The 20492-nt window shown below is 35.6% G+C and overlaps 1 protein-coding gene across 1 annotated transcript in view; it reads left to right on the forward strand.

Annotated features, from left to right (window-relative positions):
- Positions 1-14057, forward strand: part of LOC138336238 (uncharacterized) — a 32624-nt gene extending 18567 nt beyond the window's left edge. Inside the window, exons 4-7 of the mRNA XM_069285639.1 lie at positions 73-269; positions 2898-3010; positions 3268-3386; positions 9321-14057. Of these exons, the coding sequence (XP_069141740.1) occupies positions 73-269; positions 2898-3010; positions 3268-3386; positions 9321-9512 (621 nt within the window). The 3' untranslated portion in view covers positions 9513-14057. The remainder of the gene's footprint in view (positions 1-72; positions 270-2897; positions 3011-3267; positions 3387-9320) is intronic.
- The last annotated feature ends 6435 nt before the right edge of the window (positions 14058-20492 follow it).

Here is a 20492-nt window from a genome sequence, read left to right on the forward strand (position 1 = left end):
AGATAATGTCATATATATAATATATTTGCACAACATATCTTATAAGGAAAATTTGAATATCTTTGTCTTTAGAAGGGTGAAAAAGGAGAAGCATTCCAAGGGTTTATCAAAGTCGTGTTAAATCTCATCAGACCAATATGTATGTCTCTCGGCGCACGACCTCCGTCCATCTACGAAATGCTCACCAAGGAACACATCGTGGAACAAAATACGCTCACCGTGTCCTTCTACATGCCTAGGGACACATGCAAGTCTATCCATATTACCAGGTAAATATTTTATACAATTATTGACCTGGGATCAGGTTAATATGTGGGAATGCTAACCTTCAAGAGTTGATTAATCCACCCCATAAAAATATATAAAAATTGCGAGATTGAAATGGTTGGCTAAGAAGAAATGTTGCAAGTCATGTTAGATATATTGCAAGCTTGTAAAAGACCTAGAATGTTACGAAAACTTGACACACCAGGAATGTTTAACAGACAAACTGACCCAGATATCAGAAAGTTTGACGTTAGGATTTTACTCAAGTACTACGACTGAAAAAAACAAATCTTGATATAAAGATGTTATCTGTCTGTATACATAATTTCCGGGGGATCTTCAGTAATCAGAGAATGTGTTTTACATTAAATTTGATATCAAATATCATGATGCAAGTAATTTTTGGAAACTCTGGGTCTAGAATGAAGTTTTTCAACCCCTATGGGCCGGGATCTCAGTTTGGCAATTTCCAGGTTGGAGCAATGTTAGGAGAGAGAAGCGGTCTGATAAATTGATGTTCCAAGTTCCCCAATTCCTCAAAGTTGTTATATACCTTCTTTTCGAATATGTTATTAAATTAAAGGATGTTTCTTCACTTCAAAAGACATTCTCAATTCATTTAGTTATGGCTGTCATATGAAAAACTTTTGTGAATTTTAAAAATTTGATGAATTTAAGAAATATTCAGAAAATTGGATGAGAAAAATTTGGTATGACAATGTGTTTACAGTAATGTGAATAAAATTCTATGATTCAAGTATGTTAGACTAAAATTCTTACTACTGAATTTGTTTAATTATAGTGTTTGACCAAACAATAGTTTATCAAAAATCTCACCAGTGTACCCAGTAGCCCTCGTTAAGGTGAACTTGGTCGATATATATCAACTTGAACCGTAGATATACACAATGTACTTAATTTACATTTATCGGATGAACTGGTGAGAAAGACTAGGCTGCCCTTGGCTAAGGTACATTACACTGTGTTGTATATAGATTTAATAAGCTTTCAGCAGACAACAACAGCCAGGGACTTTTTATGAATCCTTTGGTATGAACCTATAAACATCATACAGCATTATGTTGGTGAAAACATTGTTCAGACCATCCCCATAACAAAAAGAGACCGGATTCTTTGTTACCTTCCATCCTGTCGGATTACAGTCTTGTTTGATACTGAGAATACACATTATTCACTGTTATATACAAGGTCTCATTAGGGTGGCCAGGGGTGTAATATCTTCCTTCTCTAGACATCGTAGGCTCCAATCTCTTCCTGAATTGACAGAATGCCCAAATTTTATTTCAGAAGTGAAAATAAAAAAGATATAAAGTCTTTTACAAAACAAGTTGAATCTTTATGAGCATCTTTTTCATTGTTTTGGTCTTTGTTGAAACAAAAAACTTGGTGTTGAAAAGCTAGTATCGATATTGCTATTTTGTACAGAATCTCCTGGTAGTTGCAGATAACTGTACAATTGACTTGTGATCTTCGAATATTTGTCTGAAAAAATCCTGAAGTATTCTCATGAAATATACCAAAATATTTTCTAAATTTATAGTTTATTTCGTATAAATGTCACTGACCTTTGACCCATGTACTGGCATTACCTTTCACCTTTAGTTAACTTCTACCTTTACAAGTGATGCTTGTAATGGAGAAATGAATGTACATGTGATTTAAGAGATTACTATGGTAAACAAACAGCAGGGTATTTGAGGGAAAGACTTATCTAAAGCTTGCATGTAGCGCTGAGTGCTCTCACGGAATGGGAAGAACACACCGATAATTTATTGAAAACATGCATGTATTGGAAGCATGCACCATGTGGATCCACTCCCAGGTCTGCAGCTCTGGTCAGGGTCAGATGTATGCTTTAATGTTAAGTCTGGGTCGATTGTATGCTTTAATGTTATGTAAGGGTTGTAAAAACTGTTCAGATGGAGGTAAACAGATGTTGAAGAAAGATGTGAGATGTATGTGTGCTTTCCTTCTCTCAAGTTCCCTGTAGGAACCTATAATCAAACGTTTCTATTGCTAATGGCAAAAATATTCATGGAATTGAATACACTGAGCGCAAAGTTTACATAAAAAAATTGTTATCAATCATTACTTTTATGCCCCTGTCATGGTAACACATGTGGTAAATCATGTTAGCCATGTTCTTTTAATATTGTCCCATTGCGTCCTCCCTCGTCCCATCACATCTTCCCCCTCCCAATTTGATATGGATTGATTGGATCATTTATGTTTTAGAAATATTTCTTGTTTAATGATACGTTTTAATGTTCGTAAGGGCTCAAAAAGCAATACAATACTACTCAGCAAATTTGCTCTTTGCTGTATATTTGCAGTTATCTTATTTGAAATTAAATATATATTCTAGAATAATGGGTACTGACCGCTGGTCAATGGTTTTTCTCTGGGTACTCATAAAACCAAACCAAACTAGAATGATACATAAAATCAGGCATGTTGGCTAGTGAAAAAATGGTGTGGGGAAAAATGTAGCTCTGGTCAGAAATTCATAAATCATGATATAACATACAAGTTGAGATATTTCAGCTCCTATATGATGTTTGTTCATTATATATGGTGAATTATAGATCTATATGATGTTATTGTTTCAGTGATACAACAGCCACAGATGTGATTTCGATGTTACTGAAGAAGTTCCACATCCTCGATCATCCCAGAAAATTTGCTTTGTATGAACAGGAACACAGCCCTAAGGGTAAAATAGGTAAGATATTCATTTATATCCAATGGACTTTGTCCATGGAGTGAAATAGTTTTAAAAGTGATGTCAAATACAAGTCTCCTGAATACAGTCCAGAGGCTAAGTGGTAAAGGGAGACAAGATATAGCTCACAAACACAGCCTAAACGTTAAAATAGCTTTGTGATATCAAGTCATTTCTAGGATCCAAACCCGGCGCTCATGTCATTGATGTTGCCTACAGAATATTCCTTTGTTTAAGTTTTGTCTTTGGTGTTACAGTTAAACTACGGAGACTGCCTGGGAATGAGAACCTTTTGTCCACTTGTGTCCACTGGGAAAAGGAGAGACTCACGTGTACAAGGCTTGTTCTACAGGAGAACGAAACTGGAGAAATCGTGGTAAGTATAGCAGGGTCACAGGGTCAGGAATCAGTATCGGGTAAATGGTTAAAAACTGGTGCAAATGAAAAAATGTGGGAAATCATGCAGGGACAATAGCAATAAGCAAATTGGAGAGAGATGGAATTATGCAAAATCTAAGATAGTTATAGAACTGTGTTGGTCAAAGACAGTTTGAAACTTTGATGATGATTTTTATGGTAGATAAAAAATCAGGACATGTACAGTTGTATGCCATTGGAATCATTGGAATTGTGGGTAATACAGGACTATTGTTATTGTGGTAATCACTTAATAAAGATGAATGTGGGATTGTTGGATGTGTGGTAATGGGTTAGATCTGTTGTAAGAACCAGAGAAGTGAGACCATCAGGAGAAACAATGGTTTATCGAGGAGAGAGTTGAGGTAGATATTTTAAAGGTCAAGTGAAATGTGGTAAGATTGGGTTGTGGTGCATCATTTATAACTCTTTATCATTCTTCGTTACTACTTATACAAATCCTATCTATGATATTGCAGTGTCAGGAGATGTTCATTGTAGGTTTTATCTTGTCCGGGGTGTGAAAGTTGCCAGCCTAATGGGGGATAAGTGTACGGTGTTATGACTGCCACCCACCTGGTTTTTATCATGTCTGCCACTCCGTGTACTGATGGGTATAGGGGGATCCAACTACTACTGAAAAATACTCTCAGAACACCAGCCACCGAACAATACACTCCATTCATCAGCTACTGATTGGTCAGTTATTTGAATGGGTCAGTTGTTCCGTGATTTTTTATGACGGACATCTGTCTTATCTCAAAAGAATGGTTATAGGTAAAGGTCACAGAAAGGTCACGATCGGTAACATCATAATATTGGTATCATAACAAACTATCAGAATGGTTAAACAGATATCCGGTATTTAAGGCATGTTCAACCACTCTTAATGTACCGGTAGTGAGTATTAGAATTAACTCATTCAGCCCTTGAAATTCATAATGAACTCTTCCACCCTTTTAATTGGAAAAGTTCAAATGTGTCTCCAGGGTGGAGTAATTTAAATTGTTTTTGTTGGGTGGGAGGGGGAGGGAAGGTATCTAGTTGTTGACAGATCTTATTGCATATCAACAGGTCTAAAGCTTTATCAGGGTGTAAGGGAGGATGAATGTGAATTCTGATCAAGGTTTGATAAGTAAGCTTTTTACAATGGATGTAATAATGCAAGATTAATGATAACCTTGAATACTATTTTAAGATTTTACTTTGAAACATCTTAACAAATTTCTGATATCCAAAGTAATGAATAAAGAGAAACAGACCTAATCAGAGAGTTTGATAAGAAGTTTTATTGTTGCCTTGATCTTTTTGTTTGTTGGATAACTAACTTAAGATATTACATGTATTCTGTGGGAGGTAAGGTTGTTGTTAGCTAGGTAAAGATATATGATGTATAGACAGGTTCAGCACAGGCTGATTAAGTTACCATTATATAACTCCTTTGAAGAAAAATATGACTGGATCTCTGCTTAATTACACGAGTCTTCTATATGCAGCAACATATGCAGCTACTTATATATATAATGTGGCGCCGCAGTCTTTTTACCAGCAAAAACGGCGGGTGGAAAAAAGAACGAAAATTTAGAACAGACTACCAGAGTACCAACATCAGAAATTATTACGTTAGATCATATTGTGATGGAATATGTGTTTCTAATTTAAAGTAGTCTGTCTGGTTGTTCTATTGAAAACATAAAACCTGATAGAGTAAATGTAGATTGAGCTGTAGTCATTTAAGTGATTTTTACAGCAGAAATTTTTGTCTCTAATATTGTCGACCCAACTTTTGGTACTGTATGTCTTTGATATGGCTACTCCTGGAAATGCGTAAATTCTGTATTGCACAAACGCTTCATTATTAATTTTGCCCTGAAAAAATTCTTTACACCAGAATCTGTAAGTTGATCTCTAGGGCCCAGTGTCATGAACATTTCTTAACTCAACTTAAAATTCCCCATTGGAAAGTATTACAGGGGAAAACTTAAATTAAGCAGCCTGCCTTAATTAACATCAGTAATGCTTTCCAATGGAGAATTTTAATTTAAGGAATGTCAAGAAACCTGGCCCAGTTTACATGAGCATATGTATATGATAAAAATCCTTTGGATCAAGATTTTGTTAAGGGCAATTAAGATGTAGGGAGTACATGTATTATATTATGATTTTGATGTCTTTGGTAACCATTGACACCAGGTTCCAGGATCACGAAACAATCTTAGACTTAAGTTTAAACTTAGCCAATCTTTAATTATGTAACATTTTGTAACGTCATCTATGATTGGCTTAGTCTAAACTTCTACCAGTTATGGACTTAAGATTGTTCCATGATCCTGTGGCCAGATCTAAATAATCTTTAGTGTACTGGTTCTAGAGGTATTAGTTGTAACAGAAACTTTGCCCAAGAAGAAGCTGTCAGATATCGTAATCAAATCTGAGGATGGTTTGCTTTAAATTTTCTGTGCTCGTCTCTTTTTTCCACCCAAACCAATGCTAGAGCCAAGTATCGAATGTTGAATTGTAGTTGGTTTTGGACCTGTCCCTGTATAACTCATTTCTTTTTCTGTCTCGTCTCCGCAGGGGAGATGTTTTTGTGAGGGAGGCCAATTTCTGAAGTCATAGCTGCTGAGGGCATACCTCCGGAAACTGTTATCATTGTTTTTATCTGTCTATATGAAGTGATGAGAAATTGAATAGCATCTAAACCATAATTACCAGCCGGAACGGAGGGTTTTTTGGCACCGAGCACAAGGGGTGTCGGCATACTTTGAAGTTTTCTATGGGTGTTGGGTCTATATTATATCTCCCCACTGATTGAGGTGTTGCTTCGACACTCCGTCTAATTTTTCTTCTGTTTCAAGTACATCTCTGTAGTTTACTCATTTATCACGCTTTTAAGGTACATCTCACAGAATAATTAGTTATTTTAGATACTGATGTATGGAACTCATGGAAAATGTTTGTCCCAGAGGTGGAAGGGTGAGGACATTGGCAAAGTTGTTAAGGTGTTCAAATGTTTAACCACAAACTCTACACACCCGAGACAGGGCTGTTGTTTTGTACTCTCTGTAGGTGGAAGGTTTTTCTCTGTATACTCCAGCTTTCCTTTGCAACTGATTCATTCAACTGATAAATCTATCGGTTGGTGTGTCGGCTTTGGCAAAATAAAAATTACTGGGATATCTTTTCTTTTGAATACTGGTATATCAAATTTATTCATTTAGCAATGAAAACTGATGCCTAAATTTGTTTTTGAATTGTAGTATTCAGAATTTTTGATTGATTTGCGACGGTCTCTGATGAGTTTGGTGATCGTATCATTTCTCGCACTTTAAGATGAAGAGTTTAGAGGGTGTGGATTATGATTCATAAATTGTACAAGATTTGAACTCTGTCTGGTACAAATAAACCCTGTAATGTTTTATGTGTGTTGTTCAGAGATGGTAGTTCATGAGGTGATCTGAGAGGTAGATGTTGTTGATGTTTATAACTTTACAGCGGTGTATTATCCTGTATTATGGTGGGTGGCTGTAATAGATTTACCATACAGTCAGGTATACGCTAAAGAACAGTCTCTATAAACCTCAACTTCATCTCTCCTATAAATTTCACCGTAACTATAGCTAAAGATCTGTCATATTTAAATACTATACAGTCTGGTATAACCTAGAGAACAGCCAACTAAATAAATTTCACAATAACTAAAGCAACAGATATTACTCATATTTAACTGGTAGTAATATTTCTCTAAGACTGTGTATTCAGAAATGATAATTTCTCTCTTTATCTTCATCTCTCTCTCTCTCTCTCTCTCTCTCTCTCTCTCTCTCTCTCTCTCTCTCTCTCTCTCTCTCTCTCTCTCTCTCTCTCTCTCTCTCTCTCTCTCTCTCTCTCTCTCCATCCCTTCCCACTCCTTTCGGGCAATTCACCTCTGTCCTCCCTTTCAGGGGCAAATGAGGTCAATTTGACTTTACTAATCAATATAAACAAGTCCCATACTTCAAATAAGAAAAGGATTACATTTGTTGTGTTTTGCTATAAGCATCCCTAGGGGTAGGAGGTTAATAAACTATAATACAAATAATGATAGGGAGGGGATTTTGGGAGGAGGATGCTTTGTCCTGTACAAGAGAACTGAGTGGAATCTAGTGTTCTAAAAATAGGAGATGGCACAGATACACTACCATCCTTTACATAGAACCATAAGCACATCTCAAGCACTATAAAATATGGTCCATGTTCTCACTCTAATTATAAAGCAAATGTTATTGTAAGTTGAGAAGTAAAAACATGTAAAATGGATTAATCGTTAATTGCTTAGATAACTAAGAAAGATAAGTTTACATTGTTGATTTCACTGTCGGACTCATAATAAATGTAACCTGGAACCTTACACTGAAACAGATGGTGTCAAGATAACATAAGGGGTAGGGGTGGGGGTAGGGGTGAGAGGTGAGGGAGGTGAGAGGGGTGGGGATGGGGGGACGTTTTGGTGGGAGATATGGATGTTATTTTCCTCTTCATTTCTAAACAAATAGCATTAGAGTACTCAGCGGGGCTCCTAAACATCTACTAAGCTGTGGTTTTATCAGGGATGCTCAGAATTTCTATAATTCTTTTTCAGTTTTATATATAATGGGTTTTAAGATAGTAATGATTTCGGGTGCATTGAGTCCCAGCAATTCTTGGCTTGTACGTCTCCTGTTTTTGAAGAGCATAAAATTCCTGAAAGCTCTCTGTCTCATAAACTTCAACTTAACATATTTTACTAACATTTATTTATTTATTAAATTAAACCATCTGAATTCTACTTCTTCATGAATCTCTAGCTTGAAACTATAGGGAGAAAATAAGCATAACCCAGAGAAATGATATACATTGTATATAGAATTTAGATTAAATAAACTTTTTCAATATTTCTGTTAAAAGCATTAAAGAAATCTCCTTGAGATATTGAAATATGTACCTCTATGTTAAGAAAATAGTTATTTTCCATTCTGAATACATTGAGATAATACAAATGATGTTTATATATCTCAGTATGTTATATCCTAACTTAAATCTTGAATGGAAGACGTTAAGCTCAACACTTTATGTGATGGATGGAGTTATGTTTTGATGAATAGACATGACAGCTGTTATTTTTTGTAATAGTTCGCTATCTTCTCCATTAGCTGAGGATTCGGGTGGCTATATTTCTATCCATCCGCTGATGATTTAAATCTGGGGATAGTCAGGAAGCTTAGATGGCACTGACCTATAGTTTGTTGGTGATGATTTGATAGATCAGATTTCATCCCTTGGCACATAGTCTTAGTGTTAATAAACATGGGATACCCTTGATCTCATTGTCTACTCAAGTGTAGCAATCTGGCCTCACAGATATAGGAATACAGTTGATGAATCACAAGAATATATATCGCAATAGATCATCAAGAAAAGTTAGAAACATTTGTCAATGACATTGTGAATGTTACAGCTATCACACACAGAATTCACAGTTATAATTGACAAGGGAATCAGATGTATCAATACTGAAAATATAATTGTTGTCTTTGATGTATTCTTCTCTATAAATTTTACATATTTTTAGTAGAACACCAGTCATTTCACTGAGAAAGATTTTGTAAAATATCTTGAAAAGATTAATGTTGATATTCATTTGTAAATAAATGTATTACAATACTAGAATTTCATGATCATTTGGTTGTCTTGGCAATATTGATACATTTTCATGTTTGGGGATTTTGATAGAAACAGATGGTGTATTTGAAGAGGGGAAGGCTGTGCTAAATGCGTATTAAAGTGTTACTGGTATGTGTATTTGAAGGGGGTAACTGTACTAAACTTCTACTAAAGTTATGTATAAAGTGACAATATTTTGCTGTATTTTCAGTGGGAAAACTTCAGTAAACCCGAGTTGGAGAATTTTCTACTGGTACTGGACCGAGAGGAAAGGGAGTACATTTCACAACTACAGTACAAGTACTGTGTCATGAAGAAAATCATTCACCAGCGCTTTAAGGAGCTACGCAAAGAGCGCAGACAATCTGCGTTACTGGAGAAACAAGCGAGCACACAGTCCTGATCCTCAAGAATGTCTTGGATTTCCCAGGATATCTTGAGGTCATGTTGACACACTCAACGGAGAATTTTCTGGGATTCGTCCGGAGATCCAGCTATTGTCCTGAATTTACTAGACTATGTATCTTGTGAAATTAGGTGAAGATTTCTGTGATTTCTCGAGGAGTTTAAGGAGCTAAACTTTTGTTCTGTGATGATGGTTGTGTAAACATTAGTCATGGTGCTGTGCCGATTGTGCTGGCCGGGCGACCAATTGTGAGACCTCATGAACTTTTGCGGAGACAACCCAGAGTGAGACTAAAGACTTGTGACACTGTAGTCCTCTGAGGATGGTTTTAATATACATAATGAGGTCTCCGTAAGCATTGGACAATCGCCCACTTGTGAGCTGTCGCCTCCTATATATATGGTAGAGGCTAAATATGATGCTCCCTTCACGGACTCAACGATAAGACAAGTGACTTGGACGTCTGAAGTGTCTTTGGACACACAGAGTCTTTGAGACACATCTATGTCTTACTGTACCTAGACTCTGCTGTCTTATTGATAGACATATCTAAGATAGGCAATGCTGTCTAAAAAATTTGAATTATTGATATTTCTTAAGACATATAACTGTCTTATAATTTATGTGAGTGACAAACCCCATGGGTATATTATCCAGGTGTCAAAGGTCAAATAGAAAGACAAGAGTGTGTCGCTTAAAGCATTTTAGTGAAACAGTTTCTTTGTTGTCACTACTATTTGCATTACGTTGCCATAACAACTGATCTTTTTCAAATTGACACTTGTCATGCAGGAAGGCAGTAATAAAGACATTTGTCAACTTGTCCAATCAACTGGGCCTTTTCTAAAAAGACAGAGTCAGAAAGACACGAGTCAGAGAAAGACATTTGTTAGGACATAGAATTACCCAATCAAGATGGCGGTTTGAGTTATCTCCCCTCTTTGAACACCTTGATCAGGGTTGCTCACACACTTGGTAAAACTGTTGTAGTGTGTAATGTAAAACAAGCACCCTGTTGATGTATATGATGTCCTGTTTGGTGGTATCTGATTGTACATATTACTCTAGGTTAGTACATATCCAGTAGGACTAAGGTTTTGATGGGTACATAATATTGTATCAGTGTTATACGAATAAGTCAGCTTGTAATAAAGCTACATGGAGGGTATTTACAACACCAAATTCTGTACCTGAATCTTGGTACAATGTGTGTTTGTTCTGGGAAAGAACATCATGTTCTCATAATTACTTGTAATTATATAATTAGGTCATATTTAAGGATCTTATAAGCTTTACATTTCGCAAACTAGTCATTTAATTTATTTTTGATCACAAGTGGTATATGTTTTCACTTATTGGAAGCAAAAAAAATAACAAATTGGTATAGAAATAAAAAAAATAAAAATATATATATGCATGTTTTGGAGGGGTTAACATTGCTAGGGCTGGGACTTTGTTTCATAGTATACATTAATATACCAGTATATGATACACAAAGAGCCATCAGCTAGAATTTGTACCTAACTGTATGGAACTAACTCCACCCTTTACCGACTCATCGTATCTCTTTATTATACTTCCAAACTCATGCCAAACATGTTAAATGCTACCTGAACAGCATGTGCTAGTGTTATCTTTCAAGTAATTCCCTGGTAAGTAAATTGAACTTTTTATCGCCAGATGTGATCTAGGGAGGTTGTAAACCCAGGATTATAACATCCTTGTTAAACAAAGCCTCGTCACTCATCAAGTTCTTAACAACACTAAACAAAATTAATAAAACACTTAAAAGGTTTGAAAGAAAAGTCTCTCGTTGAGAAAGTTATTAAGGACTTTTCGGAAAATGGAATATTTTTCACCTTGTTTATTTGGTAAAATGGCAAACCATATGTTTAGTGCTTTGGGAAAAATCCAGGGAAAAGGCATACGGAAACATAGCACCTGCTGTTCAGGTGCATTTGATGAACTTCCCAGATTAATTGGTTATATATAACATTCCTGTAACTGGCATTGGCAGAGCTAGACGATCTGTTATGTTACAAGGTTCTGCCGATGTCCATCGCTTACAGCTAGTATACAGTCCCTATATATATTATTGATATTATAAGTTTTAAAGCGTTGTCATAATATTTTTTCAGATGTGTTTATGTTTTGTATTAACTGGAGCAGTATAAGCCAGGATATGGCGAGTGGAGTGTCTGAGGTTTTTAGACCAGATAATTTATAGATATAGAAGATCTCTGATAATACTTATACCAATCATGGTGACTAACCTGAAAATCTCGTCTAATTCTCGAATTCTGATGAGTTGAGAAAATGGGGCTCCAAGGGGGAAATTTCAATAAAACATTCAAATTGTTTCATCATATATATCACGTTAAAAAGTTCATGTATCTATTTTTATCATAGATATTCAATATAACGGACATTGCATTGACAATTATTGAAGTCATTTTATGATAGGTATTTATCATTTTTTACATAAATTCATCATACATCCAATTATTCCATTTCCCAGTCAGTATAGACAAAAATTATAATCACATATCTAAAAGTCAAGGTCATTTGGAAAGGTGAAAGGTCCTTTAAAACTTTTATGTGTTAATGATTACCAAATTACTGTCTTGATTGACAAAATATAATCACAGTACTTATTTTTTTGTCAAAGTAGGGCAATATGTATATATATATTAAAATAGTAAATATAAATGCAATAGCATCCTTGGGTGAGGAATTTCAAAGTTTGTTCAAATGGATGACCTTGCCCTTTATTCAAGGCATCAGGGCTAAAAAACACATTATATTTCCATCATAGCCTTACAAATAGATTTTCATTTACTAATTGCCTAAACTATACTGCCTAGGAAGATGAATAGTAATTCAAATTCAATGCCTTCATTAGTCATTCTAGTTGTCCTTGGAGCCCTGTTTTCATCTTAATGAATTCTTAAATTGTTAATTATAATTACTGAATGATGAATTCTAAAATTGTTTATCAGATGACCAACTGTCTCTCGTCTGTATACTTTGTTATATATGTCACACTGCCAAACCTTGCACCAGTTTACAGATAGATCTGTATAATTAAATTTCCATAGCAATCAAACATTTAGAAGTACTTGAATTCAATGTTATGTTTTCGATAATGCCAGTAACACTGATGCTTAGCTCAGAATCTGTACGCCTTCACCCAAATATATTGTGTCGGTCCATATTGAGACCCAAAGGTGTACTTACAGAATATGGTATCCATATAGTATTGTTCAGTTAAGATTGTTAAGATTTAAAAAAGGCAACTGCTTGCAGTATGTGAATCTCGTACCGTATATGTTCCTTATACAAAAAGACCACAGTGGTTTGATTATTGTTTGCAAAACAAATAACAAAATACCCTATTTTCCAAAGAGTGCAGAAAATGATATGAAGTTCATATTACCAAGATTCTTTTGTATAAAGAGACGACTACATTATAATGTAATCTTTGGTGATCGTAATGAAGGAGATTATATAAATGATCGACAGGGTTCGTTAATGATATTGTACAGGTAATCATGTAGTGTAGTGGTATATATATCGCCATCGTGTTGTCATCCTCAATGATTTATAATAATGTGTTCAAGCCAGGCGCTTAACGTCCATTTTATCGACAAAATGATTTTGTATAACTAACGTTTTTGTCATCAATTTTCATAATCAAATTATGACCAAATGATCTTTACTAGAAAAGAATAGGAGAGGTTTTCTGGAGTTTCTTTTGTGAAAGATTCTCTAGCTTCAGCCAGAAGCTTTGCGTCTGACATATTTGTCCCATCATGCATTGGAGGCAGCCATGTTGGATTCTTAAGAACACTAGTTAGGTGAGTTTCAAGGATATTTCTTAACAAATCAGGCTGTAAGATTTTATCTTTAATCAATAAAAAATTCTTTTCCAAGTCAGACATTTTCATATTGGATTGTAAATATTCAATGTCATATATCTTATATAATATGGTGTTTGGATATTTTAAATATATCTATGAAAAAAAAAATATTAAAAATTCAAATGATGGAATAAAAATGATGTTTATGTTACAATATAAATCATGTAGAGCATGTGTAGATCAAGGAAAAATGAAGCAGCCAAAAAAATTTGACATTGGTACATATTTATAAAAAAATTGGTGGTTTGGTGTTGCCAGGCGGGATACGGCACGCTATGGTGTTGAGAACTACGATTTATTTTTACTGTACATAACTTACATCAGAAGTTAAGATGATCATTAGTATCTTTTCAGATCTGTTACTAAAGCCTATATTATTAAACGATGCAAAATTTTATCAGAGTTACTGTTACCAACCTGCTAGTGCCTTAAATGTGAGATTTTAAAATTTGATCCTTGCAAGATGCAAAACATTGTCCAGAGCTGGTTTATCGATTATGATTTTGTTCTCCGTAAATCGGAGGAAAATTATGAATCTTGTCACTGTATTTGAATTTTGTTTCACTGAACATGTATGATAATTTGTTTTATTTTTATCTATAAATTAAATTTAATCCAGAAATACTGTTGATGGTGTTTTTTGTTTTCAAACTGACATGCGTGAATACTGGAATACTGCAGTAAACTGGTGAGTTGAGCATCATCTTCCTGCCCTTCACATCAAAGAATACTTGCGTGATGTCACATAGAATTGTGATCAATATGAATCAGATTTCCAAGCTAAGGGAGATTTGGGACTGCGGTGGCCGGGTGGTTAAGATGATTCGACATATTACGACAAGCCTTCCACCTCTGGGTCGCGGGTTCCAATCCCATGTGGGGCAGTTGCCAGGTGCTGACCGCTCTCTGGTTGATGGTTTTTCTACAGGTACCAAGAAACCTGGCACGTCCTTACATGCCCCTGGCTGTTAATAGGAAGTTGAACTTATAAAACCATAAATTGAACTAGTCATGTTACGGTTCATTGATAATGACCACCTCTTTTGCAGAAGTAATATCAATATTGCCAGACCTTATTGGTGGAAGGAAGTTCAAGTTCACAGAAAAAAACACCGGCCTTCTGTCATAACTTGGTTACTGCCCTACCTTGAAGTCTTGGACCCCATGGATAAGAAAAAATAATAGCATCTTGGTGGAGGAGGTGGGAGGAGAATTTTAGAAAGTCAATAGATTAAATTATTTACACAATGAATATTGACCCAGAGGTGAATGAATTGTAGTGTAAAATCGGATACATTTTCCACTCACTCAGCCAAAATGACATGGTAGTAGAAAGCTGGACACTTAAACAGCTCAGCCAACATGACCCTGAGGCAAAAAACTGGACACTAACCACTCAGCCAACATGACCCTGAGGCAAAAAAATGGACACTCAGCAAACATGACCTGGAGGTAAAGCGCTGGTGGTAGAAAGTCAGACACCTTGACCACTTGTCAAAAAAGATGAAAAAGAGAAAGGCAAAGAATATCCGATGTCTTAACGACACATCAAGTATGGCCCATATAAGTATAGGGCTTGTTATAATGTTGAACACTTTAACCACTTGGCCAAGAAGACACAGACATGGAGGGACACTGGTAAAAAGACGACACAAATCAATGTCGTTTTATATACATTTCAAGGGCAGTGTTGGTTTGTTTGAACACACAGTCATCTATGGAGGTGCCAGGTACAGGATGTGGAGAAAAGTCTTGATGAGTACCCAGAGAGAAAACCATTGATCTGTGGTCAGTACCTGGAAACTCCCCAATGCAAGTTTTGAACTCGTGACCCACATGTGATGGGCTTGTATCAGGACATCTTAACCACTCAACCCCCGTGGTTCATCCAGTGAGCAATTCTGTATTTGCATATTACAGAGTTATCTTCCCTGTGTGCAGGTATTGATTGTAATGTCATATTTTTAGCCCACCATCATCAGATGGTGGGCTATTCAAATCGCTTTTTGTCCGTGGTCCGTCCGTCCTTCCGTCCGTCCGTCCGTTAACAATTCTTGTTATCGCTATTTCTCAGAAAGCACTGAAGGGATCTTTCTCAAATTTCATATGTAGGTTCCCCTAGGGCCCTAGTTGTGCATATTGCATTTTGGGACCAATCGGTTAACAAGATGGCCGCCAGGCAGCCATCTTGGATTTTGATACTTAAAGTTTGTTATCGCTATTTCTCAGAAAGTACTGAAGAGATCTTTCTCAAATTTCATATGTAGGTTCCCCTAGGGCCCTAGTTGTGCATATTGCATTTTGGGACCAATCGGTTAACAAGATGGCCGCCAGGCAGCCATCTTGGATTTTGATACTTAAAGTTTGTTATCGCTATTTCTCAGAAAGTACTAAAGGGATCTTTCTCAAATTTCATATGTAGGTTCCCCTAGGGCCCTAGTTGTGCATATTGCATTTTGGGACCAATCGGTTAACAAGATGGCCGCCAGGCAGCCATCTTGGATTTTAATACTTAAAGTTTGTTATCGCTATTTCTCAGAAAGTACTAAAGGGATCTTTCTCAAATTTCATATGTAGGTTCCCCTAGGGCCCTAGTTGTGCATATTGCATTTTGGGACCAATCGGTTAACAAGATGGCCGCCAGGCAGCCATCTTGGATTTTAATACTTAAAGTTTGTTATCGCTATTTCTCAGAAAGTACTGAAGGGATCTTTCTCAAATTTCATATGTAGGTTCCCCTAGGGCCCTAGTTGTGCATAATGCGTTTTTGGATCGATCGGTCAACAAAATGGCCACCAGGCAGCCATCTTGGATTTTGATAGTTAAAGATTAATATCGCTATTTCTCACAAAGTACTGAAGGGATCTTTCTCATATTTCATATGTAGGTTTCCCTAGGGCTCTTGTTGTGCATAATGCGTTTTTGGATCGATCGGTCAACAAAATGGCCGCCAGGCTGCCATCTTGGAATTTGATAGTTAAAGTTTGTTATCGCTATTTCTCACAAAGTACTGAAGGGATCTTTCTCATATTTCATATGTAGGTTTCCCTAGGGCTCTTGTTGTGCATAATGCGTTTTTGGATCGATCGGTCAACAAAATGGCCGCCAGGCTGCCATCTTGGAATTTGATAGTTAAAGTTTGTTATCGCTATTTCTCACAAAGTACTGAAGGGATCTTTCTCATATTTCATATGTAGGTTTCCCTAGGGCTCTTGTTGTGCATAATGCGTTTTTGGATCGATCGGTCAACAAAATGGCCGCCAGGCTGCCATCTTGGAATTTGATAGTTAAAGTTTGTTATCACTATTTCTCAGAAAGTATTGAATGAATCTGTCTCAAATTTCATATATAGGTTCCTCTATGGCCCTAGTTGTGCATATTTCGATTTGGGACCGATCGATTTACAAGATGGCCGCCAAGGAGCCATCTTGGATTTTGATAGTTGAAGTTTGTTACTGCTATTTCTCAGAAAGTACTGAAGCGATCTGTCTCAAATTTTATATGTAGTATGTTTGCAAAAGTTTGAAAAGCAGAGAAAAGATCCCTCTTTCCATTGTCAGACATAGATCATTCTTTGGTGGGCGCCAAGATCCCTCTGGGATCTCTTGTTAGAAGAAAGTTTTGCTTACGAAGTAATGACAATCACAATCCATGCCTACCCACAAGGAAGATGACATATACTTTGTATTGTGCAAAAAGACAATTCAGATTTGCCGACTTTTTATGTGACCATAATTTGGGTTTCTTAATTTCGTTACATAATACAATTTAGAGTCATTGAACTGAGCCACACAGAACTGTTAGAGAAGATATACTATGGCACATCCTGTGATGGGAAGGAATCTCTTATCATCAAATCTTGATATTCATCCAAATTTCTTCATCAGATTTCATTTTTTCGCCATCGTCTCTCTCTAACTGGTTATGATTTTTATCAAGTGAACACACATTGAAGTATTTTCGGCCTCTAAAAACGGGTAATTCTGCCGTGTAATCTTTGTGGATAAGTCAGTGGTTGGGAGGGGATCTTTTTTGAAGCTTTCTGTTTTATCCTTCGACACAGGGGGGAGAGGAGATAGCTCGATTTACATGAACACTCCCTCTACACTAACATGCAGGTCTTCTGGGTTACCTTATCTTTGTGAAAAAACTAGATACAAAAAAGATTACATATGAAGGTGGTTGTCTGCCTGAAAGTATGTCTGGAGAAATGCTAGATTATTTTTGGTACGTTTTTAAGACCATCTCCAACATTTCTAACATTAAAAAGAAAAACCATCTGGTTGATGTGATATTTTATATATATGATGTAATTTATCGGTTAATTTTGATTCTGTTAAGACAAAATGATAATTCTTTCTCCTTAGGTTCTCAGTATGTAATGTCATATTCATTTTTCATTACAGTGGCTTGAATAGCCAATATTAAAGTTTCTGTACTTGAGGATATTAAATTCAATACAAGATTATCTCCCCTGATTTGAAATCTTATAGAACGGAATGTAGTCTCTTTAATAATGTCAATTTTTAAATAGTTTAGTATTTGGCAAATTATTGAAGGAGTCACATTATGCGTCTTTGTTACCTAAGAAAAATGGCCTGCTGATAAAAACTCGCAGTCAGAGACCCAACTTTGATTGCACTATGTTACACTGGACATTGGGTTAAAAAACACAACAGGAAAATGCCATTTGTTCAAACAATTTTTGGCTGAGCTGACCAACCAATGATAATGAGAAGTGTAGCATAGTGCAATCAACAGACTGACCACCCGTCTCTTGATAAGTTTTGTCTCTATATAGCTACTACATGTCTGATTCTAAGTTTCAAACTAGGGGGAGATAATCAAGTATTAAAATTCTGCTGAGAAAATCTTACCGGGGTATTTATAACTTAAGGTCTGGTGGCCAGTCTATGCAATCAACTTTGGGTCACCTACTATTATAAAAAATAAGACTGACCCAATATCTCTCTAGTATCAAAGTTTAAATCAGTAAAAAAAGAAAAAGTTTTAATTTTGGTCTTTATGATGAGATGAATGCATGACTAAATACATTATGTATTAAATGCTATAGACACTATATGTACAACTATGGTATTTATCTTCTTATTTCTTGTTCAAAATTACTAGGTATATCTTTGTTTACAAAATGATTGAGTTCACTGAGCATGTACAGAGTAACAAATTTAGGATGATTTTGGCACGATTCAAGTTCTATAGAAGTGTTTGAAGATTAAGGCATCCAAGAGATAGCAAAGATACCACCACGGAGCCGGGCAGATTCATCTCGATAAAACAGCTATGTTGACATCGTTCCAAACTCGATACCAAAGAGGAGCCATCAACAAAAAAACAAAACCTGTTTATCAAACTCTGTGTCAAGAGTATCTGTGCAGGTATCCAAAAATCAATTCCTTATGTTTGATATATTGGTAGTATAGAATTTATTTTGGTTCAGTATTGGTTGAATCTTTTCTGGGTTAACCACTAGTCTATGGAGTATCGAAATTCAGTTAATTAAGCAAATGTGAAACATTATAATTATGGTTTCAAGATGCATGTATATCTGATTCCTAAATTTCAGATATACAATCAAAGTACTGTAAGTACTGAAGGAGGTGTTATTCAAAATCATGAAAAAGACATGTAATTTTCACAATTTCAAAACTATATGGTATTTTGTTAATTAAGATAAAGCATAGAACAGCTCCTCAAAGTCCATGCACATACCGGTATTCTCCAATGATCTTATCCCAAAGGAAGTGTTCAATGCTGCAAATTATGGCAAACATTGCATCAGGTTTCTGAAGTTAACTGTCATGCTTTATATTTTCTAGACGTAATGTTTGAAATAAATTCCATGACAAAATATCTATCAGTTTGCCTTTTACTAATACTGCACTAGGCTTTCCCGTCGGTTGTTTTATACTTGAAATACTTCACCAGTCATATATACTGACCTTTTCTACCATCTGTTTTCATAACCATGCCCTTTTAAGTCTTTCGCTAAACTCCTTGAATGTTTCTATACCTTTGTTATCTTTATATATACATTACAAAGATTCATTGTGATTGAAAGAAAATACAATGGTTCAATAGAACGCATTGGTCACTTGCTATCTGGTATTTTCGATCTATTAATGCTACCATCTAAGTATAAGATCCAAAGGACAATGGTCAATATACTGTATAAAAAGTGATGAATATAAAAATACATGTACTAGTTTTTTTTTTTAAATTCATACAAGGTCACATATAAGGACAAAGTTGGATTCACTTAAAGAGACATGAACCTAAATAAATTGTAAAATTGAGTAAAATATATATTTAAGACGCATCAGATACCTTACGAAGTAAAATGTATCAAATAATTATAATGGAAATTCCATCTTTCTGTATTTTGAACCGGCCCGGTCGAATTTTGCAGACTGCAGTGTGATAAAAAAAGTAGTGTTGAACTTTAGTGACCTCCCAAATGCACTGCATAAATTAAATGAACGTAAACAAGATGGTGGGTCGAAAACGTGGGTGAAGCTAACACAAACGAATTTCGATAGAAAACAGAGTATATCAAGAGTCAGTAACGTGCGCGATTGGGAAAGTAGGTACATATAAATGGATCGCTGTAATGCAAGAGACAGAAGCAACTTTCCAGTTAATACTTGCGTGATGTACATATATGTGCAATTAAGTCAAGAACCTCCCCGTCATATGAAAAGTCTCGTTTGAATTCTGACTTATCATTGAAGTACGCTAAATACAAATTGTTTTATTACTAATATTAACAAATATGGCTTCTACTTCATATGTCAACGATCGTAAATTAGAAAATCAACTTAAAATGTGGAAAACTAATATTCATTATCGTGTCAGCAAGTTTGTTGTTCATTATAATCTCGCTTTCGACCAGCTTTCGTTTTTGTGTTCCCAAAATAGAATATGACGGTCTATTTTTATCATTTTTGGGGTAGGTATTCCCCACATTTTCCTGTCGTTTTAGATAACCAATCATTGTAATAAAATATTCAAGAAACATCTGAAAACCATATCTGAGCAT

This window comes from Argopecten irradians, chromosome 12 (genome assembly GCF_041381155.1).
Source record: "Argopecten irradians isolate NY chromosome 12, Ai_NY, whole genome shotgun sequence".
In the NCBI taxonomy this organism is placed as follows: Eukaryota; Metazoa; Mollusca; class Bivalvia; order Pectinida; family Pectinidae; genus Argopecten; species Argopecten irradians.